Raw genomic sequence first — 21322 nt, 5'->3', positions numbered from 1 at the left:
TGTTAATTGTGGAAGGACTGCCTTTGTTTTACCTGGAACTGACGTTAGGTCAATTGATGAGGAAGGGAAGCATTGGAGCTTGGAAAGGTGTCAACCCATATCTGGTTGGCGTTGGTATGTAACTTCATATTTTGATCTCCTCCTTGAACTTTTAATCTAGCGATATGACCCACTAATTTTTGTTGAGTTACGAATTTCTCTCCCTTCCCCCAAAACAGGTGCAGGAAGTCTGGTTATATCGTTCCTGGTTTGTGTCTACTACAACGCCATTGTCTCCTGGAGTCTTTGGTATCTGTTCCATTCGTTTGAGGTAAGTAGAACCACAGACTGTTGCACTATATGCTTCCCAAATAAAGTCTCTGTTTTTACTCTCCCGTGGTCAACTGGCAAAATTGGACACAATTCTCCAGTTGAGGCCGACCCAGCATTTTGTGCCTCTATTTACAAAGCCCGGGATCCCATATAAAGCCAGCATAACTTTGGCCCATTTTGTCAGGTGTCTACCATTCCATCGCTGTCGCTGGGTCAAAACCCTGGAACTCCCTCCCTAACAGCACTGTGGGTGTACATAGACTACATGGACTGCAGCGGTTCAAGAAGGCAGCTCAGCACCACCTCAAGGGCAACTAGGGATGGGCAATAAATGCTGGCCTACTCCGTGAATGAATAAAAACAAAAACGTTGTGGGGGGGGCGGGGGGTGGATTTTAAGGCATTGGCGAAGGTGCAGAAAAGATTTACAAGGATGGCTCCAGGATTGAGGGACTCCAGTTACGAAGACAGATCGAAGAAGCTCGCATTGTTTTCCTTAGAGAGGAGATTTGATAGAGGCGTTCAAAATCATGAAGGGTCTGGACAGAGGAGATAAGGAGAAGCTGCTCCCACTCGTGAGAGAATCGAGAACCAGAGGGCACAGGTTTAAAGTGATAAGAAAAACAGCAAAAGTGATATGAAGAGACATGTTCTACATGTGGTTAGGGTCTGGAATGCGATGTCAGAGTGAGGTGGAGGCAGATTCAATTCTAAAGAGAATTAGATTGTTATCTGAAAAGGAAGAATGTGCAGGGTAATGGGAGACGGTGAAGGTGGGGGGGTGGGGAGAGTGGCACTAGGTGAGTTGCTCGTTCCAAGAGCTGGTGCAGACATGATGGGCCGAATGGCTGCCTCCTGAGCCATAACAATCCTGTGATGATGCACTTCAATTATCCAGATAGATGAAAGAAGCTCGTGTTGTTTCCTTTGGAGAGGAGATTTGCTAGAGGTGCTCAAAGTCATGAGGGGTCTGGACAGAGTAGAAACTGGTGGAAGGGCCTAGAACCTGAGGACGCTGATTTAAGGTGACTGGCAAAACAACCAAAGGCGACATGAGGAAAAACTTTGCTTTTTTTTTTAATGCAGAGTCTGGTTAGGGTCTGAAATGCACTGCCTGAGAGAAGTGGAGGCAGATTCAATCATGGCTTCCAAAAGGATATTTAGATAATAGTCTGAAGAGAAAAGGCTTGCAGAGCTATGAGGAAAAGGCAGGGGGCGTGGGACTAGCTGAGTTGCTCTTGCAGGGAGCTGACACGAATATGACGGGCCGAATGGCCTCCTCCTGTGCTGTAACCATTCTAATAAAGGGGGTGGGGGGTGGGGGGGGTCTCGACATCAGGGCCACGTGCAGGTCCTGAGCCCACACGAACGACCTGTGCTGTAGCAGCTCTGTGGTTCTGAGCAGTGGGACCATAACGGCAATATTCCTGAATTTGGCCTCTTGATTGGCTGCCACTGGGCCCATGATCCGATTTAAGGACAGCAGGCGGGCTCCTGGTGCTGCCCGGTCTAATCAGAGGGCTGGCAGCCCTTGGAGCCTCCGCAGTACCATCCGGGAGGTGGCTTCCACCGAGACAGGCCCGAGACCTCGGGGGTGACTCAATACTTGAGAAGCCAAGTTGCATTTTCAGAAACTTGGTGGCCACGGGTGGCAGGTCCTGCCGGACAGAGGGGAGACACCCCCCCACCCCTGCCAGGTGAGCCTTTGGGGCTGTGAGGTTGCCCACTCCCCTCCACTCCCCTCCCTTCGGGCATGGAGCCTCCAGGTCCAATGTTCCTCCCGGAAAGCTGCTTCCATGAGGCTGACATCATCCGCCAGTGGCAGGGGCCTGTTCTGTTGCTGGTGGCCAGGACCAGCGGCCTTTAAAACCAAAAGCTAAAAGCTACTGCGGATGCTGGAAATCCAAAACAAAAACAGAATTACCTGGAAAAACTCAGCAGGTCTGGCAGCATCGGCGGAGAAGAAATCAGTTAACGTTTCGAGCCTTCATGGCCCTTCGGCAGAACTGAAGCATAGTTGGAAGAAGGGAGAAATATAAATTGGTTTAAGGTGGGTGGGTGGGGGGGGGTGGTGGGGGGAGAGAGAGACATTGAGGGTGTGGTGATTGTGGAGGTGAGCAGATAATCAAAAGATGTCACAGACAAAAGGGTCAAAGAGGTGTTTTGTCTGAGAGAAGTGCTAATTAAGAATGGAAGACAGGATATTCAAAGTACAGCTCTAGTGGGGGTGGGGTGGACAGACTAACAAGGTTTTAGTTTTAGATTTAAAAATAATGGAAATAGGTGGGGAAAGAAGAATCTATCTAAATTATTGAAAAAAAAGCCGGGGGGGGGTGGGGGTGGGGGGGAAAGAATCCCCACCCCGTTTCTCTTCCCACCCCCCCCCCACCCCCACCCCCGCTTTTTTTTCAATAATTTAGATAGATTCTTCTTTCCCCACCTATTTCCATTATTTTTAAATCTAAAACTAAAACCTTGTTAGTCTGTCCACCCCACCCCCACTAGAGCTGTACTTTGAATATCCTGTCTTCCATTCTTAATTAGCACTTTTCTCAGACAAAACACCTCTTTGACCCTTTTGTCTGTGACATCTTTTGATTATCTGCTCATCTCCACAATCACCACACCCTCAATGTCTCTCTCTCCCCCCCACCACCCCCCCCACCCACCCACCTTAAACCAATTTATATTTCTCCCTTCTTCTAACTATGCTTCAGTTCTGCCGAAGGGCCATGAAGGCTCGAAACGTTAACTGATTTCTTCTCCGCCGATGCTGCCAGACCTGCTGAGTTTTTCCAGGTAATTCTGTTCTCGTTCCAGTGGCCTTTACTCTGGCCTGTAATTATTCAGAGAGGCTGGCTGTCTGTCTGTCTGTGAGCAAACAGCCCGTTGCTCAGAAACTCCCCAGTGGCAGGACCATGTCATGGCACCAACCCTGGCATGACTCCTTGGCATTCAAAGGCCCACTTGCCTCCCAGTCCTTCGCACTGGCCACAATAGTCTTCAATTCAGGTGAAAAAAGTCTGTACTCTACTGTCCAGCAGTAAGAACCTGTAGAGGCTTTTTTTTTTATATAGTCAGCGTGATCGATACACTCATTCCATTCCTTCACAGTGATGAGGAAAATGCTGCTTTGTATGTTTTTTTAAAAAAAAAAACTCATCCACATCTATTGGTTTTACTTACATTAATACTTAGCTTTTATTGTTGTTTCTCCTTCATGCAGAACCCTCTACCTTGGGCGACTTGTCCAACAGGCAGCAACAATACTGGAATTGTGGAAGAATGTGCAAAGAGTTCTGCTACCGAATACTTCTGGTACAGGGAGACATTAAATATCTCTCCCACAATCAATGACAGTGGGTCATTGCACTGGGGGATGATTCTATGCCTCATCCTATCCTGGCTTATAGTTTACCTCTGCATTATTAAAGGAACCGAATCGACTGGCAAGGTACCGTAACTGTTATTGACTTAACACGGACTTTAGAAGTCTCTGCACCCGCTGCGTGTAAAACGTAGAACGGTCCTTTTAAAAGAATTCCGTGGCTCAGGGACCTTCACAGACTGGTCCATGACAAAAACAGGTGCATTGTTTAACTCGAAGATGATTGTTCAGACTCTTTTATCAGTGGGTACGTTACACTAGTTTCTGCGGTGAGGTCGGGAGCAGACCCTTTAGCGAGCTGTGATTCTGTCAGATATTAGGGAAGTTAATATATTAATCATTTTAATCGTCCAGTCTTTCTGCTTCAATGCTTATGAACCACGAGGCTTGCAGATTTGCCCCATCAGCTTCATCTTAAACACATTCCAAATAAACAAAGTAGTCAGCTGCCCTTTTGGAGTGGTGTTGGGGAGTCGGGGGGGGCATTGTGGACTTTGCACAGGATCAGCACCAGCTGCTTTTCCTCAACTGGAGATGTTTAACTTTTCCTGTGCCTGACTTTGCTTGAAGCGATTGGTTTGCTACACCACCCCCCTAAGCAGAAGTGAGGGTCCTTGAGCGGGCGCAGAGGAGATTGACCAGAACGGCTCCAGGGATGGGAGATTTGAGCTAGGAGGTTGGGTGGGAGAAGCTGGGGCTGTTCTCAAAGGAGATTGAGGATGTCAGGGGTGGGGTTGGAAGCCCAGCAGGTCACCCTGCCTTGGGCAAGAATGAGGAAGGGGTGCCTACTGACCCTCTTTCCACATCGTGCACCTCCCCCCACCTCACTGGATCTTCCCCCCCCACCCCACCCACCCACCCAACCAAGATCTGTCCAGCCACGGACATGACCCATGGACAGTAGAGTACAGACTTTTTTCACCTGAATCGAAGACTATTGAGGCCAGCGTGAAGGACTGGGAGGCAGGTGGGCCTTTGAATGCCAGACCTTCCCACAATGTGTCGGACATACGTTCGTTATGGGATTTACCCCTCCCCGCATAGAGGAGGCACCTCACCTGAGAGTGAGGAAAAGCTGGCAGAGACTTGGAGGGGTCATGGGGTTGATTCTGCATGCCCCTGTGCGGGGCAGCGCTCCCAGGGGAGTGTCGCTTGGGAAGTCGTCTTGAGGTAGTGGGTTTTGCATCCTCCACACCAGTGCACTCACCCAGAATGCACCCTAATATCCCAGGCCTCCATTAGAGAGGGAGTTGTAACATCGGAATGATTAACCATTTTGTAATAGCTAACGCTGAACAGAACTTTAAGTTAAACGTGATTTACGAAAGGCCGATTCTAACCTCCTTCTCTTCCTCCTCCCTGATATAGGTAGTCTATGTGACAGCCTGCTTCCCATATGTGGTGCTGATTATATTTCTAATTCGAGGGGTAACACTGCATGGAGCAGGCAATGGGCTTGTATACATGTTCACTCCAAAGGTATTGTATCATAGTGTCTTTGATAATATTCATTCAGGGTTACACTCCAGGTCAACACTCTGTTCAATTAGATCTACTCCATGAAAGCCATCAATAAAACTGATATTGCTGCAGTGTTGCCAAAGCTTGCGATAAAAGCAAAATGCTGCGGATGCTGGAAGTCTGAAATAAAATCAGAAAATGCCGGAGAAACTCAGTAGCTCTGGCAGCATCTCTGTGGAGTGAGAAACTGAAGAAAGGCCGAATTGTTAACTCTGTTTCTCTCTCCACAGACGCTGCCAGACTTGCTGAGTTTTTCCAGCATTTTCCGTGTTTATATTTGATATTCTTGTTTATCCTGATGAGTGCAAGATGAATATCTTTGGCAACATGTCTGTCTTTACTGCAATATTCAAGGCTTGTGCTGCCAAGCAACTGTTAATATTAACACTGTCCTTCACAGAAAGGAAAGACTTGCATTTACGTAGCACCTTTCACTGCCTCAGGACATCCCATACTAATTTGTAGCCATGAAATGTTTTTGAAGTGTAGTCACTGTTACTATGTAGGAAAGGTAGCAGCCAATTTGTGCATTGCAAGCCCCCACAAACGGCACTATGATAATGGACAGATAATCTGTTTTGCGTGATGTCTTTTGAGGGATAAATACTGACCAGGACGCCAGAGATAATTCCCCACACACACCCCCCGCCCCCCAACCCCACCGCTCCTCTTCAAAATACCGCAATGGGATCTTTACATCCACCCGAGGGGACAGACACTCGTGCGTAATGCCTCATTTAAAATTCGGCACCTCCAGCAGTGCTGCACTCCCTCAGTACCGCACGGGAGTGTCAGCCTTGAGTTTTGTGATCAAGTCCTGGGGTGGGACTTGAACCCACAACCTTCTGACTCAGTGGCGAGAATGCTACCCACTGAGACCTTTCAAAAAGGAATGGCAAAGGAGTTTAATTCTCTTCAGCTTGAAGCTGATTGTTAAGGTCCGGTAATGCTCCTTTCTCTCTCGGCAGCTCCGTTGGGGTTGAGTTTGTGGGAAATCACATCTCGGCAATTCCCTGATTTCCCAGCTATGCTTTAGGTGGAGGGGAAGTTGAGGCTCACCGTTTCCTGGCTGCCACTCCTGGTGAGCACCGCTTCTCACTGGGAGTGAATGGACGCTGCACGCTCCCTCTCCAGGGACACCTGGGTGTGGATGTAGCCATGGAAGAGAGGTAGGCAGTCAGCCCGAATGAACTGCTTGACCACCTACTGCCTGGGCCTGTTCATGGCCGTTTTGGCCAGGCCCAGGAACAAGCTAACAAAGAGGTCACATGATTGGCCTGCACCACCCACCTCCCCCTCCCTCCTCCCCAAACACCTTGCACTGGACGGACAAAGATCAAGAGCATGGGGCTGAAGTGCAAATCATATGGGCCGCTATCAAAATGACTCCCATGGATTACTTCCAACTGCCTTGGTGGTTATCAGGATGCATTTCCTGTAGCTCCACCCACTGTCGCTTCTCTTCATTTGTGCCCTGTATTTCACCAAATGCCCCCCTCTCAAATTCTAACAGTAACCCCCCCTCCCCCAGATGGAGGTATCTGCTGCTGTTTGCCACCGTGAGTGCATGGCGCAGGGCTCAGAGAGGGACTAGGACCATCTCCTCTTGCAGAGAAAGAACAGAAGGAAGTATTTTACAATGTTTGTGTGAAGATATGTTGTGGAAACACTGCTGCACATAGGACAGTGCTATGTATCGTTGTGCAATGCTTCCGTGTTTACAAGTCTGAGAGAATATAAGTTAATAAGGGATGTAGAAGAATGACTGAGTTGGGAAAGATCTCCATGTTAGCATATTCACCTTGGCAATCTTGAACACTACTACCAGCAAATTCCCCTCCAAGCCCCACACCATCCTGGCTTGGAAACATATTGTCGCTGGGTCAAAATCCTGGAACTCCCTCCCTAACAGCACTGTGGGTGTACCTACACCGCACTGCAGCAGCTCGAGAAGGCAGCTCACCAGCACCTCCTTTGGGCAGTTAGGGATGGGCAATAAACGTACCCAGCCATGTCCAAATCGCATAAAAGAATAAAGCTAAACTATTGTTTCTCATCTGCTCCAGGCTACAAGCGAAACTACATTAAAGAAAGATCATAAGAAATAGGAGCAGAAGTAGGCCATTCGGCCCATCAAGCCTGCTCTGCCATTCAGTAAGATCATGGCTGACCTGATTGTGGTCTGGACAGCACTTTCCTGCTTGTCACCCGTAACCCCTGGGCTCCCTCGTCGATCAAAAATCTGTCTAACTCAGCCTTGAGAATTTCAAAGGCTCGGAGAAAAGAAATTCCCTCTCGTCTCCATCTTAAAAGGGAGACCCCTTATCTTGAAACTCGGCCCCCTAGTCCTAGATTCCCTCCTGAGGGGAAACATCCTCTCAGCATCTACCCTGTCAAGCCCCCTCAGGACCCTATATGTTTCAATAAGATTATCTCTCGTTCTTCTAAACTCCAATGAGCAATAGCCCCAACCTTTCCCCATAAAACAATCCCTTCATCCCAGGAATCGGCCCAGTGAACCGTCTCTAATGCAAGTTTATCCCTCCCAAAATGAGAGACCTAAACTGTACACTGTACCTGTACTCCAGGTGTGGTCTCACGAATGCCCCGTATAGCTAGCAAGACTGCTCTACTTTTATACTCCAACCCACTTGAAATAAAGGAATAATTTGCATTTGTATTGCACCTGTCACAACTTCAGGACACCTCAATACACTTTATAGCCAGTGAAGTACTTTTGCAGGAGTACCGGGTACTTGGCAGCCAATTTGCACACAGCAAGACCCCACCAGCAACAATGAGGTAACGGCTGGCTGATCTACTTTTAGCGATGCTTATAAAGGATAAATATTGGCCAGGACACTGAGGAGAACTTCCCTACTCCTCTTCAAATACTACCACGGGATCTTTTACACTCACCTGAGAAAGCAGATGTTGCCTAGGTTTAACATTGCATCCGTGAAGTGGCACTTCTGGCAGTGCAGCACTCCGCCAGATCTGCACTGGAAGTGGCAGCTCCGAGATCTCCATTAATGCAGGGCCCCCAGCACCTGATTGAGTGAGGGACAGAGTGGCCCCATTTAGAAGTAATTTTCCAGCCAGAAAGAAACTCTTTTTCAGGGTATTTGAGCTTTTATAGTTGCTTAAAATGAATTCTTACACCCCCGTTGCATTTCAAATGCATTGTGTACTCTGCTCTGGAAGAATTGTTGAATTATTACGATGAGGCCCCTATGGCTTGGTGGCATAAATAGACGAGTGACCACTTCAGATGATTTAGCTGCCAGAAATCTCACCCTGGGGCCCTTCAGTGTTGCTGGACCTAATGCATTCTAAGGACCTCAGTAAAATGAATTGCTACCCAACAAACTGCACAATAAGAATTGGAAGCAGCCCTTTTGACTGTTATGCTTTTCACTCCTAACAAAGATGCTTGGATGATTGGAGATATTTTGAAGGTGTTCCCCCAATTACTGATACTTTCTGGCTTGCCAACCAATCAGCACTTTTAAACCTGCAGTATAAATTGTTGTGACTGTTTGAAATCTGGCTTTCTTGCATTTGTCCCAGTGAGTGCAAAACAAAAATCTTTGGCAACGTGTCTCCCTTTTCAGCAAGATTCAAATTTCCGATAATCAAGTTTCAACAGTTAAAGTGGCATTTTCCAATCCAGCCTCACACATCAGCCCCATTAATAGGTTTCGGGCAGAGGACTGGTCGATGGGGTGGTATTTCCACGGCCTAAAGTGCGAGGTGCAGGGTTCTTGGCTTGGGCCTAGGCTAATCCAATAGTCTTAGGATCGAGTCCAGCAGAATTGCGAAGAAGAAAATAAAATCAAGCCCTTAAGAGCGTAATGGAAACCTACATCTCTAGCCAAGTTGTCACATGTTCTGAAGCTGGTGGGATTTTAGGAATTCAATCTTGGCTTGGATTCAATAGAAGCCCAATCGCTCGCCTCCACTCCCATAAGTGAATTAAATCTGCCCTAAAAAAAAACAAAGCTAAAGGAATATCCAGGAAAATTGCAGAATAAAAAGGTTCAGCTTATAAAGGGGCACTTATTAGAACTTAATGTACCTTAAAACCATGGAAACGTGAAAGACGTTCAACAACTCGCAGCTAATTAGTGAGTCAGGCAGTTTTGACACTTGGAATAAGTCCTTTGATAAGTTGCACCGGCCTCTTAATAGCTAATTTTCATAAAATTGTATTGAATTCTATTCTAATTTATTCTGTTTGTTGCAAGTCTTTTATTTACTGGTTTTTTTGAGGACACCTTATTTCAAGTATCTTTTCAAAAGAGGCAAGCCCGTTAAGAATTACGATCAATTTTAAGAATGTTTAGCTGTTTCTAAAACAAAACTGTTAACCCCCCCGAGCACCCTGTAGTGTGGAGTTTGCCCCACTTTTGGCGTACGTCCTCTCTGCCACTCTCACTGACCCTTGTTGTGCGCTGATCTCAGGTTGAGCAGCTGATGGACCCAAAATCTTGGATTGACGCAGCCACACAGATCTTCTTCTCACTTGGCCTGGGATTTGGAAGTCTGATCGCGTTTGCCAGTTACAACCAGAAAAACAACAACTGTGAGAAACAAGCAGTTATCATTGCTTTAATTAACAGTCTGACATCCGTATTTGCCAGCGTTGTCACTTTTGCCATATATGGTTTCAAAGCTACATATAATTATGAAAGCTGTCTTGAAAGGTAAGAGTATGTTATAGGCAGAATCTCGCTCTCACACTCTAGCACTTTCTCCCTCTCCCTTTCTCTCTCTCTTTTTTTTTTTTTGTTCTCTATCTCTCTTCCTTGCTTTTTTATTTGCCCTTTTTCCTGTGCTGTTCCTTGCACATTTTCTCTTATGTGTCTCTTCCCTTCCACACTGCCTCGCAGTCTAGCCTTCCTCGCTAAACCGGAGTGAATCTCAAAACCGTTTAAAACCAGTGTAAGTAGCAGCAATACACGACCTATTGCACCCAACTAGGAGTGCATTACAAAACTGTGACAAAGAGATTTCAGTGTAGTCAGTCAATCTCTGGGTCCTAAAGGGTTAGAATGGGGTACTTTCTAAATGGTGAAAAGCTAGAAAGAGGGAAGATCCAAAGAGACTGGGTGGTTGGAGGGGGGGGTGGTGTGGAGGGGGCGGGGGTTGGTATTGCCAGGTACACAGCTCATTATAACATCATGAGCAGGTACAGAAATTAATCACAAAGGCTAATGGAATACCGGCCTTTCAGTCTTGAGGACTGGAATACGAGGGGATGCCGGGGGGGGGTAGTGGGGGAGTAGAAGTCAGGCTTCGGCTGTACAAGGCCCTAGTTAGACCACATCTGGAGTCACTGGGCACCAGACCTCAGGAAGCAGATATTGGACTTGGAGGGAGTGCAGTGCAGATTTACCAGAAAGATTCCAAAGTTTAAATTCTGAGGAGAGATTACATAAACTTGGTTTGTATTCTCTGCAGGTTAGAAGATTTAAGGGGTGATTTGATTGACATTTTCAAGATACTGAGGTTGCACAGATAGAGAGAAACTATTTCAGCTGGTTGGGGAGTGAGGACTGGGGGCTTTTGTCTTTAAAGACTAGAGCCAGACCTTTCAGGAGTGAAATTGGAAAACAAGGGAAGGGATGGTAGATGTTTGGCAATTGGTGCTGGATCAGTTGTTATTTTTAAAACTCAGATCATTTTGTTAACCGTGGGTATTAAGGGTTATGGGATGAAGGCAGGTATATGGAGTTAGGTTGCTGATCAGCCATGATTTCATTGAATGGTGGAACAGGCTCAAGGGGCTGAATGGCCTCCTCCCTGTTCTTGTGTTCCTATGTCCTAAATTCATGTCAGCTCAAGGGCTAGGCTGACTAGCCTTCTCATTGCCCTGACCCAACCCCTCCTTGCTAACCTATTGGAATTATATTATCTGCATTTAGCAGCTCCCCAGGAACGCAGCAATGGAAAATCAGTTAGCTACCTGGAGCTGTGACAATCTACTCGTCTGGTTTTGCAGTGGGATGGCTGGTTGCTGATTTGGAGGGGTAATAAGTCTATGACATACATTAATGAAATAAACATGTCCTTATTTGGTAGTATGATGTAATATTTACACAAGTGACCCAAATATATGAAATATAGACAACAATCTATTGACAACAAGTATCTCAATGCAGGCAAGATATGAATAGCATATGAAAGCTTCTTCATTACGTCTTGGAGTACATAAAAAGGAGGCATTGTGTATCATCTCTCTCACCCCATGATGTATCCAGTGCCTTTGCAGCATTCTTAAAGCCAATTTATATTATTATGGAAAGTGTCCTGGGGAGCAGTGATAAAACAGAGACACCGATTCCCACTGTTTAATTAAAGCCTTCCTAGTTCAGGCCTTTTGAAGGCCAGGGATTCTTTGAAAGCCAGCAAATCTCTGTGGCTATCCTGGGGGCATGATACCAGCCATTAAAACCACCACTGCTAATCTGTGGGGATCAGCGGGATTGCTTTGGTGCTGAAGGGTACAGCACTCCCTAAGTCCGGTGCCTGCCTACCAGGGGGGAGGCCTGGGACCAATTGGGAATTTTTAAAAGAAAGATTATCTCTTTTTTTTCTCCTCTCTAGTTCGGACGATCACTGCCAGGGGATGCCTGCTTTCACCCGCCCGGTGGGCATCTTGACGCACTGGCCTCCAGTGTTATACTGGCTCTCAAGTCGGGCAAGAAGAAAGCTCCTGGTGCTGAGAGATCCTGCATCTCAGCACAATAGGTTCACTGCTGTTGCCCAGCTGCCCTCCCACTGGAATTATGGTGGAACCACTGTAGGTTTTCAGGGCTCGTTGTTCTTTGTGGAGCCTAGGAACCTGTGGATCGCTGATTCCATTGGGTGCCTGCAGGCGAAGCCTTTTCCGTTAACACCCGTAACTCCCCAGCCCCACACCATCCTGATCTGGGCTTATGCCAGTGTTCCTTTATAGTCGCTGGGCCAACGCCACAGCGGACGTTTCCCCCAGTACAAGGATTGCAATGCTTCAGCGAGAAGGTCAACCATCACCTTCTCGGAGCACTTCAGGCTGGGCGATAAATGCCACCTCACCCCAAGCCACCCACCTCCCAAGAGCAAATAAGAAAATATGTCATTGAGGACACTCCTTCAATGTAACAGAATCAAGAAATTGTTGATGGTAATCTGAACTCCAAGGGTTATTCTATGAGGAGGGAGTGAACAAACTAGGGTTGTCTTCCCTGGAATTTAGAAAGTTAAGGAGTAATTTGATCAAAGATCTCGAGATGTTAAGGGGAACAGATAAGGCAGATTGGGAGAAACCATTTCCACTGGTTGGGGAGTCTAGGACTAGGGGACATAGCCAAAAAAAATTAGAGCCAAACCTTTTGGCAGTGAAATTTGGAACCACTTCATGCAAACGGTGGTAGAAGTTTGGAACGCTCTTCCAAAAATGGCAATTGGTGCTCAATTAATTGTTAATTTGAAAACTGATTGATTTTCGTCAGCCAAATTAAGGGACATCGAACAAAAGCGGGTAACTGGAGTTAGGTCATTGATCAGCTATGATCTCATTGAATGGCGGCGGAACAGGCTCAATGGCTTCCTCTTGTTTCTGTGTTTCTATGTACCATTTTAATTGTTTTTAAAGCCTTATCTTTGTAGTTTGATCTCATCGCAGTCAATAAACTGAGTGCCTCTATTACATAACATGTCTTGAGAAACCTGAGAACTGAAAGGTTTGTTGTTTTAACGGCCATATAAAAATGTACGAAAATGAAATTTGAAATGATTGCATATTAGCAAAGCATGTCTCAGACTATTGAACTGACATTTTAATTCTATTGACATTGTCATAAAATTTGCTTGGGCAGCTTTAGTGATTAATGAGTAGGGATTAGCTAGAAAGATGAGAGTCCTTGAAGCGAGAAATAGAAAAATGAACGGTCAGCATGAATTCCAAAAGAGAAAATCCTTCTTGACCAGCTTCACTGAGCTTTTTGGTGAGGTAACGGAAAGGGTAGACAAGGGTAATGCAGTAGATGTAATTTATCTGCATTTACAGAAGGCCTTTGATAAGGGGCCCCATTATCGACTGAGGAATAAGGTCAGAAAGGGCGGCTCGTTGGGCTGAGGAGGAAAGGGCGTCTCGTTGGGCTGAGGGGAGAGGAGGGCGTCTCGTTGGGCTGAGGGGGAAAGGGCGTCTCGTTGGGCTGAGGGGAGAGGGCGTCTCGTTGGGCTGAGGGGGAAGGGCGTCTCGTTGGGCTGAGGGGGAGAGGGCGCCTCGTCGGGCTGAGGGGGAGAGGGCGCCTCGTTGGGCTGAGGGGGAAGGGCGCCTCACTGGGCTGAGGGGGAGAGGGCGTCTCATTGGGCTGAGGAGGAAAGGGCGTCTCGTTGGGCTGAGGGGAGAGGAGGGCGTCTCGTTGGGCTGAGGGGGAAGGGCGCCTCGTTGGGCTGAGGGGGAGAGGGCGTCTCGTTGGGCTGAGGGGGAGAGGGCGTCTCGTTGGGCTGAGGAGGAAAGGGCGTCTCGTTGGGCTGAGGAGGAAAGGGCGTCTCGTTGGGCTGAGGGGAGAGGAGGGCGTCTTGTTGGGCTGAGGGGAGAGGAGGGCGTCTCGTTGGGCTGAGGGGGAAGGGCGCCTCGTTGGGCTGAGGGGGAGAGGGCTCTCGTTGGGCTGAGGGGGAGAGGGCGTCTCGTTGGGCTGAGGGGGAGAGGGCGTCTCGTTGGGCTGAGAGGGAAGGGCGTCTTGTTGGGCTGAGGGGAGAGGAGGGCGTCTCGTTGGGCTGAGGGGGAAGGGCGCCTCGTTGGGCTGAGGGGGGAGGGCGCCTCGTTGGGCTGAGGGGGGAGGGCGCCTCGTTGGGCTGAGGGGAGAGGGCGCCTCGTTGGGCTGGGGGGAGAGGGCGCCTCGTTGGGCTGGGGGGAGAGGGCGCCTCGTTGGGCTGGGGGGAGAGGGCGCCTCGTTGGGCTGGGGGGAGAGGGCGCCTCGTTGGGCTGGGGGGAGAGGGCGCCTCGTTGGGCTGGGGGGAGAGGGCGCCTCGTTGGGCTGGGGGGAGAGGGCGCCTCGTTGGGCTGGGGGGAGAGGGCGCCTCGTTGGGCTGGGGGGAGAGGGCGCCTCGTTGGGCTGGGGGGAGAGGGCGCCTCGTTGGGCTGGGGGGAGAGGGCGCCTCGTTGGGCTGGGGGGAGAGGGCGCCTCGTTGGGCTGGGGGGAGAGGGCGCCTCGTTGGGCTGGGGGGAGAGGGCGCCTCGTTGGGCTGGGGGGAGAGGGCGCCTCGTTGGGCTGGGGGGAGAGGGCGCCTCGTTGGGCTGGGGGGAGAGGGCGCCTCGTTGGGCTGGGGGGAGAGGGCGCCTCGTTGGGCTGGGGGGAGAGGGCGCCTCGTTGGGCTGGGGGGAGAGGGCGCCTCGTTGGGCTGGGGGGAGAGGGCGCCTCGTTGGGCTGGGGGGAGAGGGCGCCTCGTTGGGCTGGGGGGAGAGGGCGCCTCGTTGGGCTGGGGGGAGAGGGCGCCTCGTTGGGCTGGGGGGAGAGGGCGCCTCGTTGGGCTGGGGGGAGAGGGCGCCTCGTTGGGCTGGGGGGAGAGGGCGCCTCGTTGGGCTGGGGGGAGAGGGCGCCTCGTTGGGCTGGGGGGAGAGGGCGCCTCGTTGGGCTGGGGGGAGAGGGCGCCTCGTTGGGCTGGGGGGAGAGGGCGCCTCGTTGGGCTGGGGGGAGAGGGCGCCTCGTTGGGCTGGGGGGAGAGGGCGCCTCGTTGGGCTGGGGGGAGAGGGCGCCTCGTTGGGCTGGGGGGAGAGGGCGCCTCGTTGGGCTGGGGGGAGAGGGCGCCTCGTTGGGCTGGGGGGAGAGGGCGCCTCGTTGGGCTGGGGGGAGAGGGCGCCTCGTTGGGCTGGGGGGAGAGGGCGCCTCGTTGGGCTGGGGGGAGAGGGCGCCTCGTTGGGCTGGGGGGAGAGGGCGCCTCGTTGGGCTGAGGGGGGAGGGCGCCACGTTGGGCTGAGGGGGGAGGGCGTCTCGTTGGGCTGAGGGGGGAGGGCGTCTCGTTGGGCTGAGGGGGGAGGGCGTCTCGTTGGGCTGAGGGGGGAGGGCGTCTCGTTGGGCTGAGGGGGGAGGGCGTCTCGTTGGGCTGAGGGGGAGGGCGTCTCGTTGGGCTGAGGGGGGAGGGCGTCTCGTTGGGCTGAGGGGGGAGGGCGTCTCGTTGGGCTGAGGGGGGAGGGCGTCTCGTTGGGCTGAGGGGGGAGGGCGTCTCGTTGGGCTGAGGGGGGAGGGCGTCTCGTTGGGCTGAGGGGGGAGGGCGTCTCGTTGGGCTGAGGGGGGAGGGCGTCTCGTTGGGCTGAGGGGGGAGGGCGTCTCGTTGGGCTGAGGGGGGAGGGCGTCTCGTTGGGCTGAGGGGGGAGGGCGTCTCGTTGGGCTGAGGGGGGAGGGCGTCTCGTTGGGCTGAGGGGGGAGGGCGTCTCGTTGGGCTGAGGGGGGAGGGCGTCTCGTTGGGCTGAGGGGGGAGGGCGTCTCGTTGGGCTGAGGGGGGAGGGCGTCTCGTTGGGCTGAGGGGGGAGGGCGTCTCGTTGGGCTGAGGGGGGAGGGCGGCTCTTCAGAGTGGCAGAAGGTGGGAAGTGGTGCTCCACAAGGCTCAGTGCTGGGACCGCTGTTCTCTCAATTTACATTAACAGTTCGGACTTTGGAACCAAAAACACCATTTCTAAATTTGTGAATGACATTCGATGGTGGGGGAGGGCGATCGTGATGATGGTCAATACTGAGAGCTGCAGCAATTTACGGGAGGACATTATAAACTTGCAGAATGGGAAAATGAAGTAGGACACTGATTAAATGTGAGCCTGTACATTTAGGTGGGAAGAATAAGGAGGTCACTATTTCTTGGGAGGGTCAAGTCTAGGTGGGGCAGAGGAACTGAGGGGACTTGGAGCACAAATGCATCGATTGTTAAAAGTTGTGCCACAGGTTAACAAGGTCATTTTTTAAAAAAAACAAACCAAGCACTAGGATTTATTTCTACAGGGACAAAATGGAAAAATAAAGTTGTGCTAAACTTGTATCAAACCTTGGAATGCAGCTCTGATCACACTATTATAAAAAGGATATGGAGGCACTGGAGAGGTTGCAGAGGAGATTGTTAGGGATGATACCGGAAACTTGTGGGAATACACGCTAGTAAAGGGCTGGCAGGCTGGTCTCTTCTCTTGGAAAGAGAAGGCTGGGGGGCGGGGGGTTGACTAATGTCGGTCTTTAATATTCCGCAAATGGTTTGTCGAACCAAAAGAAAGAATGCTTCCTCTTGAGGGTGAGAGCAAAACTAGAGCCCATCGATATAAGATAGTCACCCAAGAAATCCAATTGGGAATTTGGAAGAAACTTCTTTACCCAAAGAGTGGTGAGAGTGTGGAACTCGCTACCACAGGGAGTAGTTGAGGCGAATAGTATAGATGCATTTAAGGGGAAGCTGGATAAGCATTTGAGGGAGAAGGGAGTAGAGGGTTATGATGGTAGATTTAGATGAGGAAAGATGGGAGGAGGCTCAAGTGCAGTATAAACACCAGCATAGACTGGTTGGGTTGAATGCCCTCTTTCGGTGCCATATATCCTATGTAATCTTATATAATAGTGTGAAGATGGATAAGTTGTCAATGTATTGTGAAATCCTAACATAATTGACGCATGTCTTGTTAGAGCATTACGTTTATTTTACCTTATGCTTGATGACAATGCTATTCAGCGTCTTCACATACATAACATGTCGGGCAAGGTGACAGAAAGGAGACGGTGAGTGGTTTATTGTGACCAATCAAATCGTGAGTGCCGTATGTTTTACACCACATAGCTTTACTGCAACTACAAACAAAGTGGGGGGCATTTCGAATCATTGTTTTGAATGGATGTTGTTGGGTGGTAATAATTGTTAAGACCGAGATTCTCCCCTCGCTCACTGCCCAATTCCGGCAGCATCAGGGCAGCAGAATGAAATATGAGCTGGGTCGGTACTGGACTAGATCTAAGGTTGCTGTGGCAATACCCAAATCTGGTCATTTCTGGGCCGGGACCAGAAAATCCCAAGGAAACCTGCTGTGTAGCTACTCGATCTGGCCTACATGCAACTCCAGTCCCCACACCCCATGGTTGTCTCTTAAGGCCCTCAGTGGCAACTAAGGGTGGGCAATAAAATACTGCCCCACACAACCAAGGATATTTAAACGAAATCCATCCCCCAGACCACCTCCCCCCCCACCAAATTATGTTTGCCTGTATTTTACTCTGAAAGTGAGATCAGAACTGAACTGCGCCCTCTGACCAGTAGTGCCTACAATCTTCATATTTAATTGTTGCTGTGGCAACAGCCACCCAGTTTCCTGTGTTTTTTCCCTGTAACCCAAACTCTAGGCACTCGGGTTCTAGTGGGTCATTAGACTAAGGTGCCCGGGCAAAATCCTGCTGTGAAACCTAAATGCTAGCAATTAACAAAAATGCAGCAAGTTAAATGAACGTAACTTGACCCCATTGAATAGATGCCACAAATCCTGAAGCTCTTCCGAGAATCTGAACATTAGTCCCCATCACCTGAAACTTTGTACGTTTGGGTGTACCATCCCCTGGTAGCTGCAGACTACTCCTGAAGGAATCTAAAGTAGTAGCAGTCAATTCTGTACGTGAGGGAGAAAGGAATAGGAGGATGAGCTGATAGGAGGATTAGATGAACAGCCTGTTTCTGTGCTGTGAATTCCATGTAGTTTACAATGTTACATCGTCAGCATAAATAATATTAAAACCAGTTCATTCTGATGCACAAATCAACTATAAACCCACCCCACCTGATTAAAGTTGAAATGAAAAGGACGGTCGAGTAGATACGAGAAAGTGCCTTTTTGAATGTGTAATCTAATCAAGAGGGCAGTTAGGAAAAGACTTTAGCTTTAACTTGTCTTTAGCATTAGGTTAATGTTTAGTCATCACTCTTAGTTACTGGTTGACTATTGTTCTAGTTTTGGAAAGCTATTTGGATTGCTTATGTTTGGAACTGACAAACGGTGCCTGTCTCATTACAGGATGATGTTACTTCTAACAAACACTTTTGACCTGGAGGAAAACGCAGTAAAAACAGACACTATTACTGAGTGGATTTCGTTCCTGAATGTGACACAGCCGGACAAATTTGCAACAATTGCTTCACAAATTGAAACCTGTGACCTGCAGTCTCACTTAGACACGGTAAATAGCTCTGCCTTTTTAAGGTGGGATTCCCTTTTTACACCAAAAAGAATAGTATATTGTACTGGCCTAGAGAGGGAAGGAGCTGCAGCTTTTTGGCTGCACCTCACTTCCTCCAAACCATAGAACACGTGAATTAGGAGCAGGAGTGAGGCCACTCGGCCCCTCGAGCCTGCCCCGCCATTCAATCAGATCAAGGCTGATCTGAATGTAAACCTCGACCCCACATTCCTGCCTTACCCCCTTTCACCCTCTTGTTAATCGAGGATCTATCTAACTCTGCCTTAAAAATATTCAGACTCTGCTTCCACTGCCTTTTGAGGAAGAGAGTTCCAAAGACTCTCAACCCTCAGAGAAAAAGATTTCGCCTCATCCCTGTCTTAAATGGGTGACCCCTTATTTTTAAACAGTGGCCCCCTAGTTCTAGATTCTCCCACAAGAGGAAACATCCTCTCCACACCCACCCTGTCAAGACCCCTCAGGGTCTTAAAGGTTTCAATTAAGTCGCCTCTTACTCTTCTAAGTTCCGGTGGATACGAGCCTAACCTGTCCAGCCTTTCCTCATAAGGCTGCCCATACCAGGCAATGCAGAGGTTGGCTAAAATATGTTGTACAATGAGATTTCTGGCTGTGCCACGGAGTTTTTGTTTCTCCTCCATGCCCCCTAATCTGATAGGAGCTGCTTTCCTGAATACCCTTTCCTTATCCAGACATTTATAACAGGCTTTTTGGTTCCCTTTTGTGTCCACAGAATTGTTACAGCACATCGTGCCTGTACAGGCGCCCTGAATGAGCAATGCGCCTAGTGCCATACCCCCGCCTTCTCCCCCTAACCCTACAACATTCTTCCTTTTCAGATAAGGATCTAATTCCCTTTTGAATGCCCCCATCGAACCTGCCTCCACCACAATCAGTGTTACCGTTAATCCATTCTCGTGCACTGCCTCTGACCCTCTTGGGTCCATTTTCAGTTCTCCTCTGTACTTTCTTTAAGTGATCACATGTCTCCAAAGGAAGACCAACTTTCTAATCTCAGAGCTTGTGATTCCCAGGGACGGTAATGAAGCCGGAAACCTAGCTCAGGATCACTGGAGGCTGAAATGAGGGGGAGTTTGGGATCTCTATGGATCCCATAGATCCGTGGAATGAGCCAAATGGCTGTTCTCATCGATAATTATGTTCCGGCAAAAGGTCATCGACCTGAAACGTTAACTCTGTTTCTCCCTCCACAGATGCTGCCTGTCCTGAGTATTTCCAGCATTTTCTGTTTTTTATTTCAGATTTCCAGCATCTGCAGTATTTCGCTTTGGTGTTGGTTATCTACTACTTATCTCTCCCATGTTCACTCTCCCACGTCCCAGTGTACCTTCCTCTGCGCTAAGCAGGTGGGCACTGAGTCATGGAGGGGAAGTGGGGCCCACGGGCCATTCTTTGGGTTGGTTTGGAAGGTCTAGGACAGTCGATGGAAGGACCAACATTTTCCTGCCCATTTTTTTTTACCTTTAGCTGACCCAAGCGTGGCCAACCCTTGCTGTAATTTCCTGCCTCAAATGGGCACCCACACTGTGCTAAGACCGGCACCGGTACCTTCCCAAATTATGCTAACTGCTTTCCCCTCCAAGATTCTGACTGGGTCTCCAGCAGGCTGGAAGTCCAGGTGTGGAGTTGTCCGGCTTTTCGTGATTAATGTTGGGCAAAAGCAGGCTCCAGTTATTCTGGAGCGCGGCCAGTCACTGCTCAACTGATCTGCACTATCCTGCAGCCTGTCTGCTTTACAAATTGACTTTCAAACTCGAGTTTCTGCTTTAGAGGGACAAGAGGCTTTGTAGCTGAATAGTAATTGAACGCAATCTTCTGATTTTATGTAGTTAATTCTCACCCGGTTACACGGTAAGTCGTAACTAACACAAAAGTGAAATATTGCAGATGCTGGAAACCTTAGACAAGGCTATTTGGGGGAAGGGCGAAGCAGATGTCATCTGAGATACTAAGTGAATATTTTACATCTGTCATCACTAAAGAAGTGGACGCTGCCAATGTCACAGGAAAGGAGGAGATAGTGGATGAAAATAGATAATGAGGTGCTGCTTAATTGGCTGACTACGGCCAAAGTAGAAAAGTTACCCAGTTCGGGATGGGGTGTTGAAGTCTGGATGGAGGTGGCTCTGTCTGCAGTCTTCCTTAGATATGTGTGTGTGGTCCCGGGGTTGGGACTGAATGTTATATATATTTATGTTTTTATATTTATGGGAGTTTGTCTTCTCTTTTTCTAGGCTGCGGAAGGCACTGGGCTTTCATTTATAGTCTTCACCGAAGCAATTGTGAACATGCCAGGGCCGTCACAGATCTGGTCAATACTGTACTTTTTAATGGTGTTGATGTTGGGAATTGGAAGCATGTTGGGTAATACAGCCGGAGTCATCACTCCTCTGAGTGACATGAAGATCATTTCCAAGTATTTGCCGAGGGAGGTCATGATAGGTAAGATTCCTGTGCCGGAGCTTTCCTCTTTACCTGTGCTTGCCAAGGTCAGGATGCCCATGCTAAAGAACAGAGGCCTTCCCTGCCTGGCACAGCTGGTGTCAGCATTACCAACTGTCAGCTCAGGAGAGACCCCCCCCCACCCTCAATCTCAACAATCAATTGACCAACTCCAGCTAAATTGGTGGGTTGTTGGGGCATGAAACAGTTGGAGAGGTAGCAAGTACTAGTGGTCTCAACAGACCTGGCACACTCAGCCTGGCACACCCCTCCCTGTGTCCACTTGAGACCTGCGGTATCATAGATTTGTGAGGCAGTGCACTCCCCCCGACGGGAGCTGGATGTGGGGGTTTCAGCACACTCTGCTGAGCTGGTTTGTGTTTCCTGGGCCTTTTTCACAGAAAGTCTTTATCGGTTTAACTCTTCAAATAATG

At 49.3% G+C, this 21322-nt stretch overlaps 1 protein-coding gene across 2 annotated transcripts in view; it reads left to right on the top strand.

Moving 5' to 3' along the window:
- slc6a20 (solute carrier family 6 member 20) overlaps positions 1-21322 on the top strand; it is a 51607-nt gene that overhangs the window by 12010 nt on the left and 18275 nt on the right. The window contains exons 3-9 of one of the 2 annotated variants that reach the window (XM_078539618.1): positions 1-114; positions 219-310; positions 3538-3765; positions 5068-5178; positions 9685-9926; positions 18245-18407; positions 20681-20888. In XM_078539618.1, coding sequence (XP_078395744.1) covers positions 1-114; positions 219-310; positions 3538-3765; positions 5068-5178; positions 9685-9926; positions 18245-18407; positions 20681-20888 — 1158 coding nt within the window. The remainder of the gene's footprint in view (positions 115-218; positions 311-3537; positions 3766-5067; positions 5179-9684; positions 9927-18244; positions 18408-20680; positions 20889-21322) is intronic. The other variant, XM_078539617.1, reaches the window with a different exon arrangement.

This window comes from Cetorhinus maximus, chromosome 3, assembly GCF_964194155.1.
Source record: "Cetorhinus maximus chromosome 3, sCetMax3.hap1.1, whole genome shotgun sequence".
Classification (NCBI taxonomy): Eukaryota; Metazoa; Chordata; class Chondrichthyes; order Lamniformes; family Cetorhinidae; genus Cetorhinus; species Cetorhinus maximus.
The sequence above is the reverse complement of the archived record's forward strand: the minus strand, read 5'-3'. Positions and strand labels throughout refer to the sequence as shown.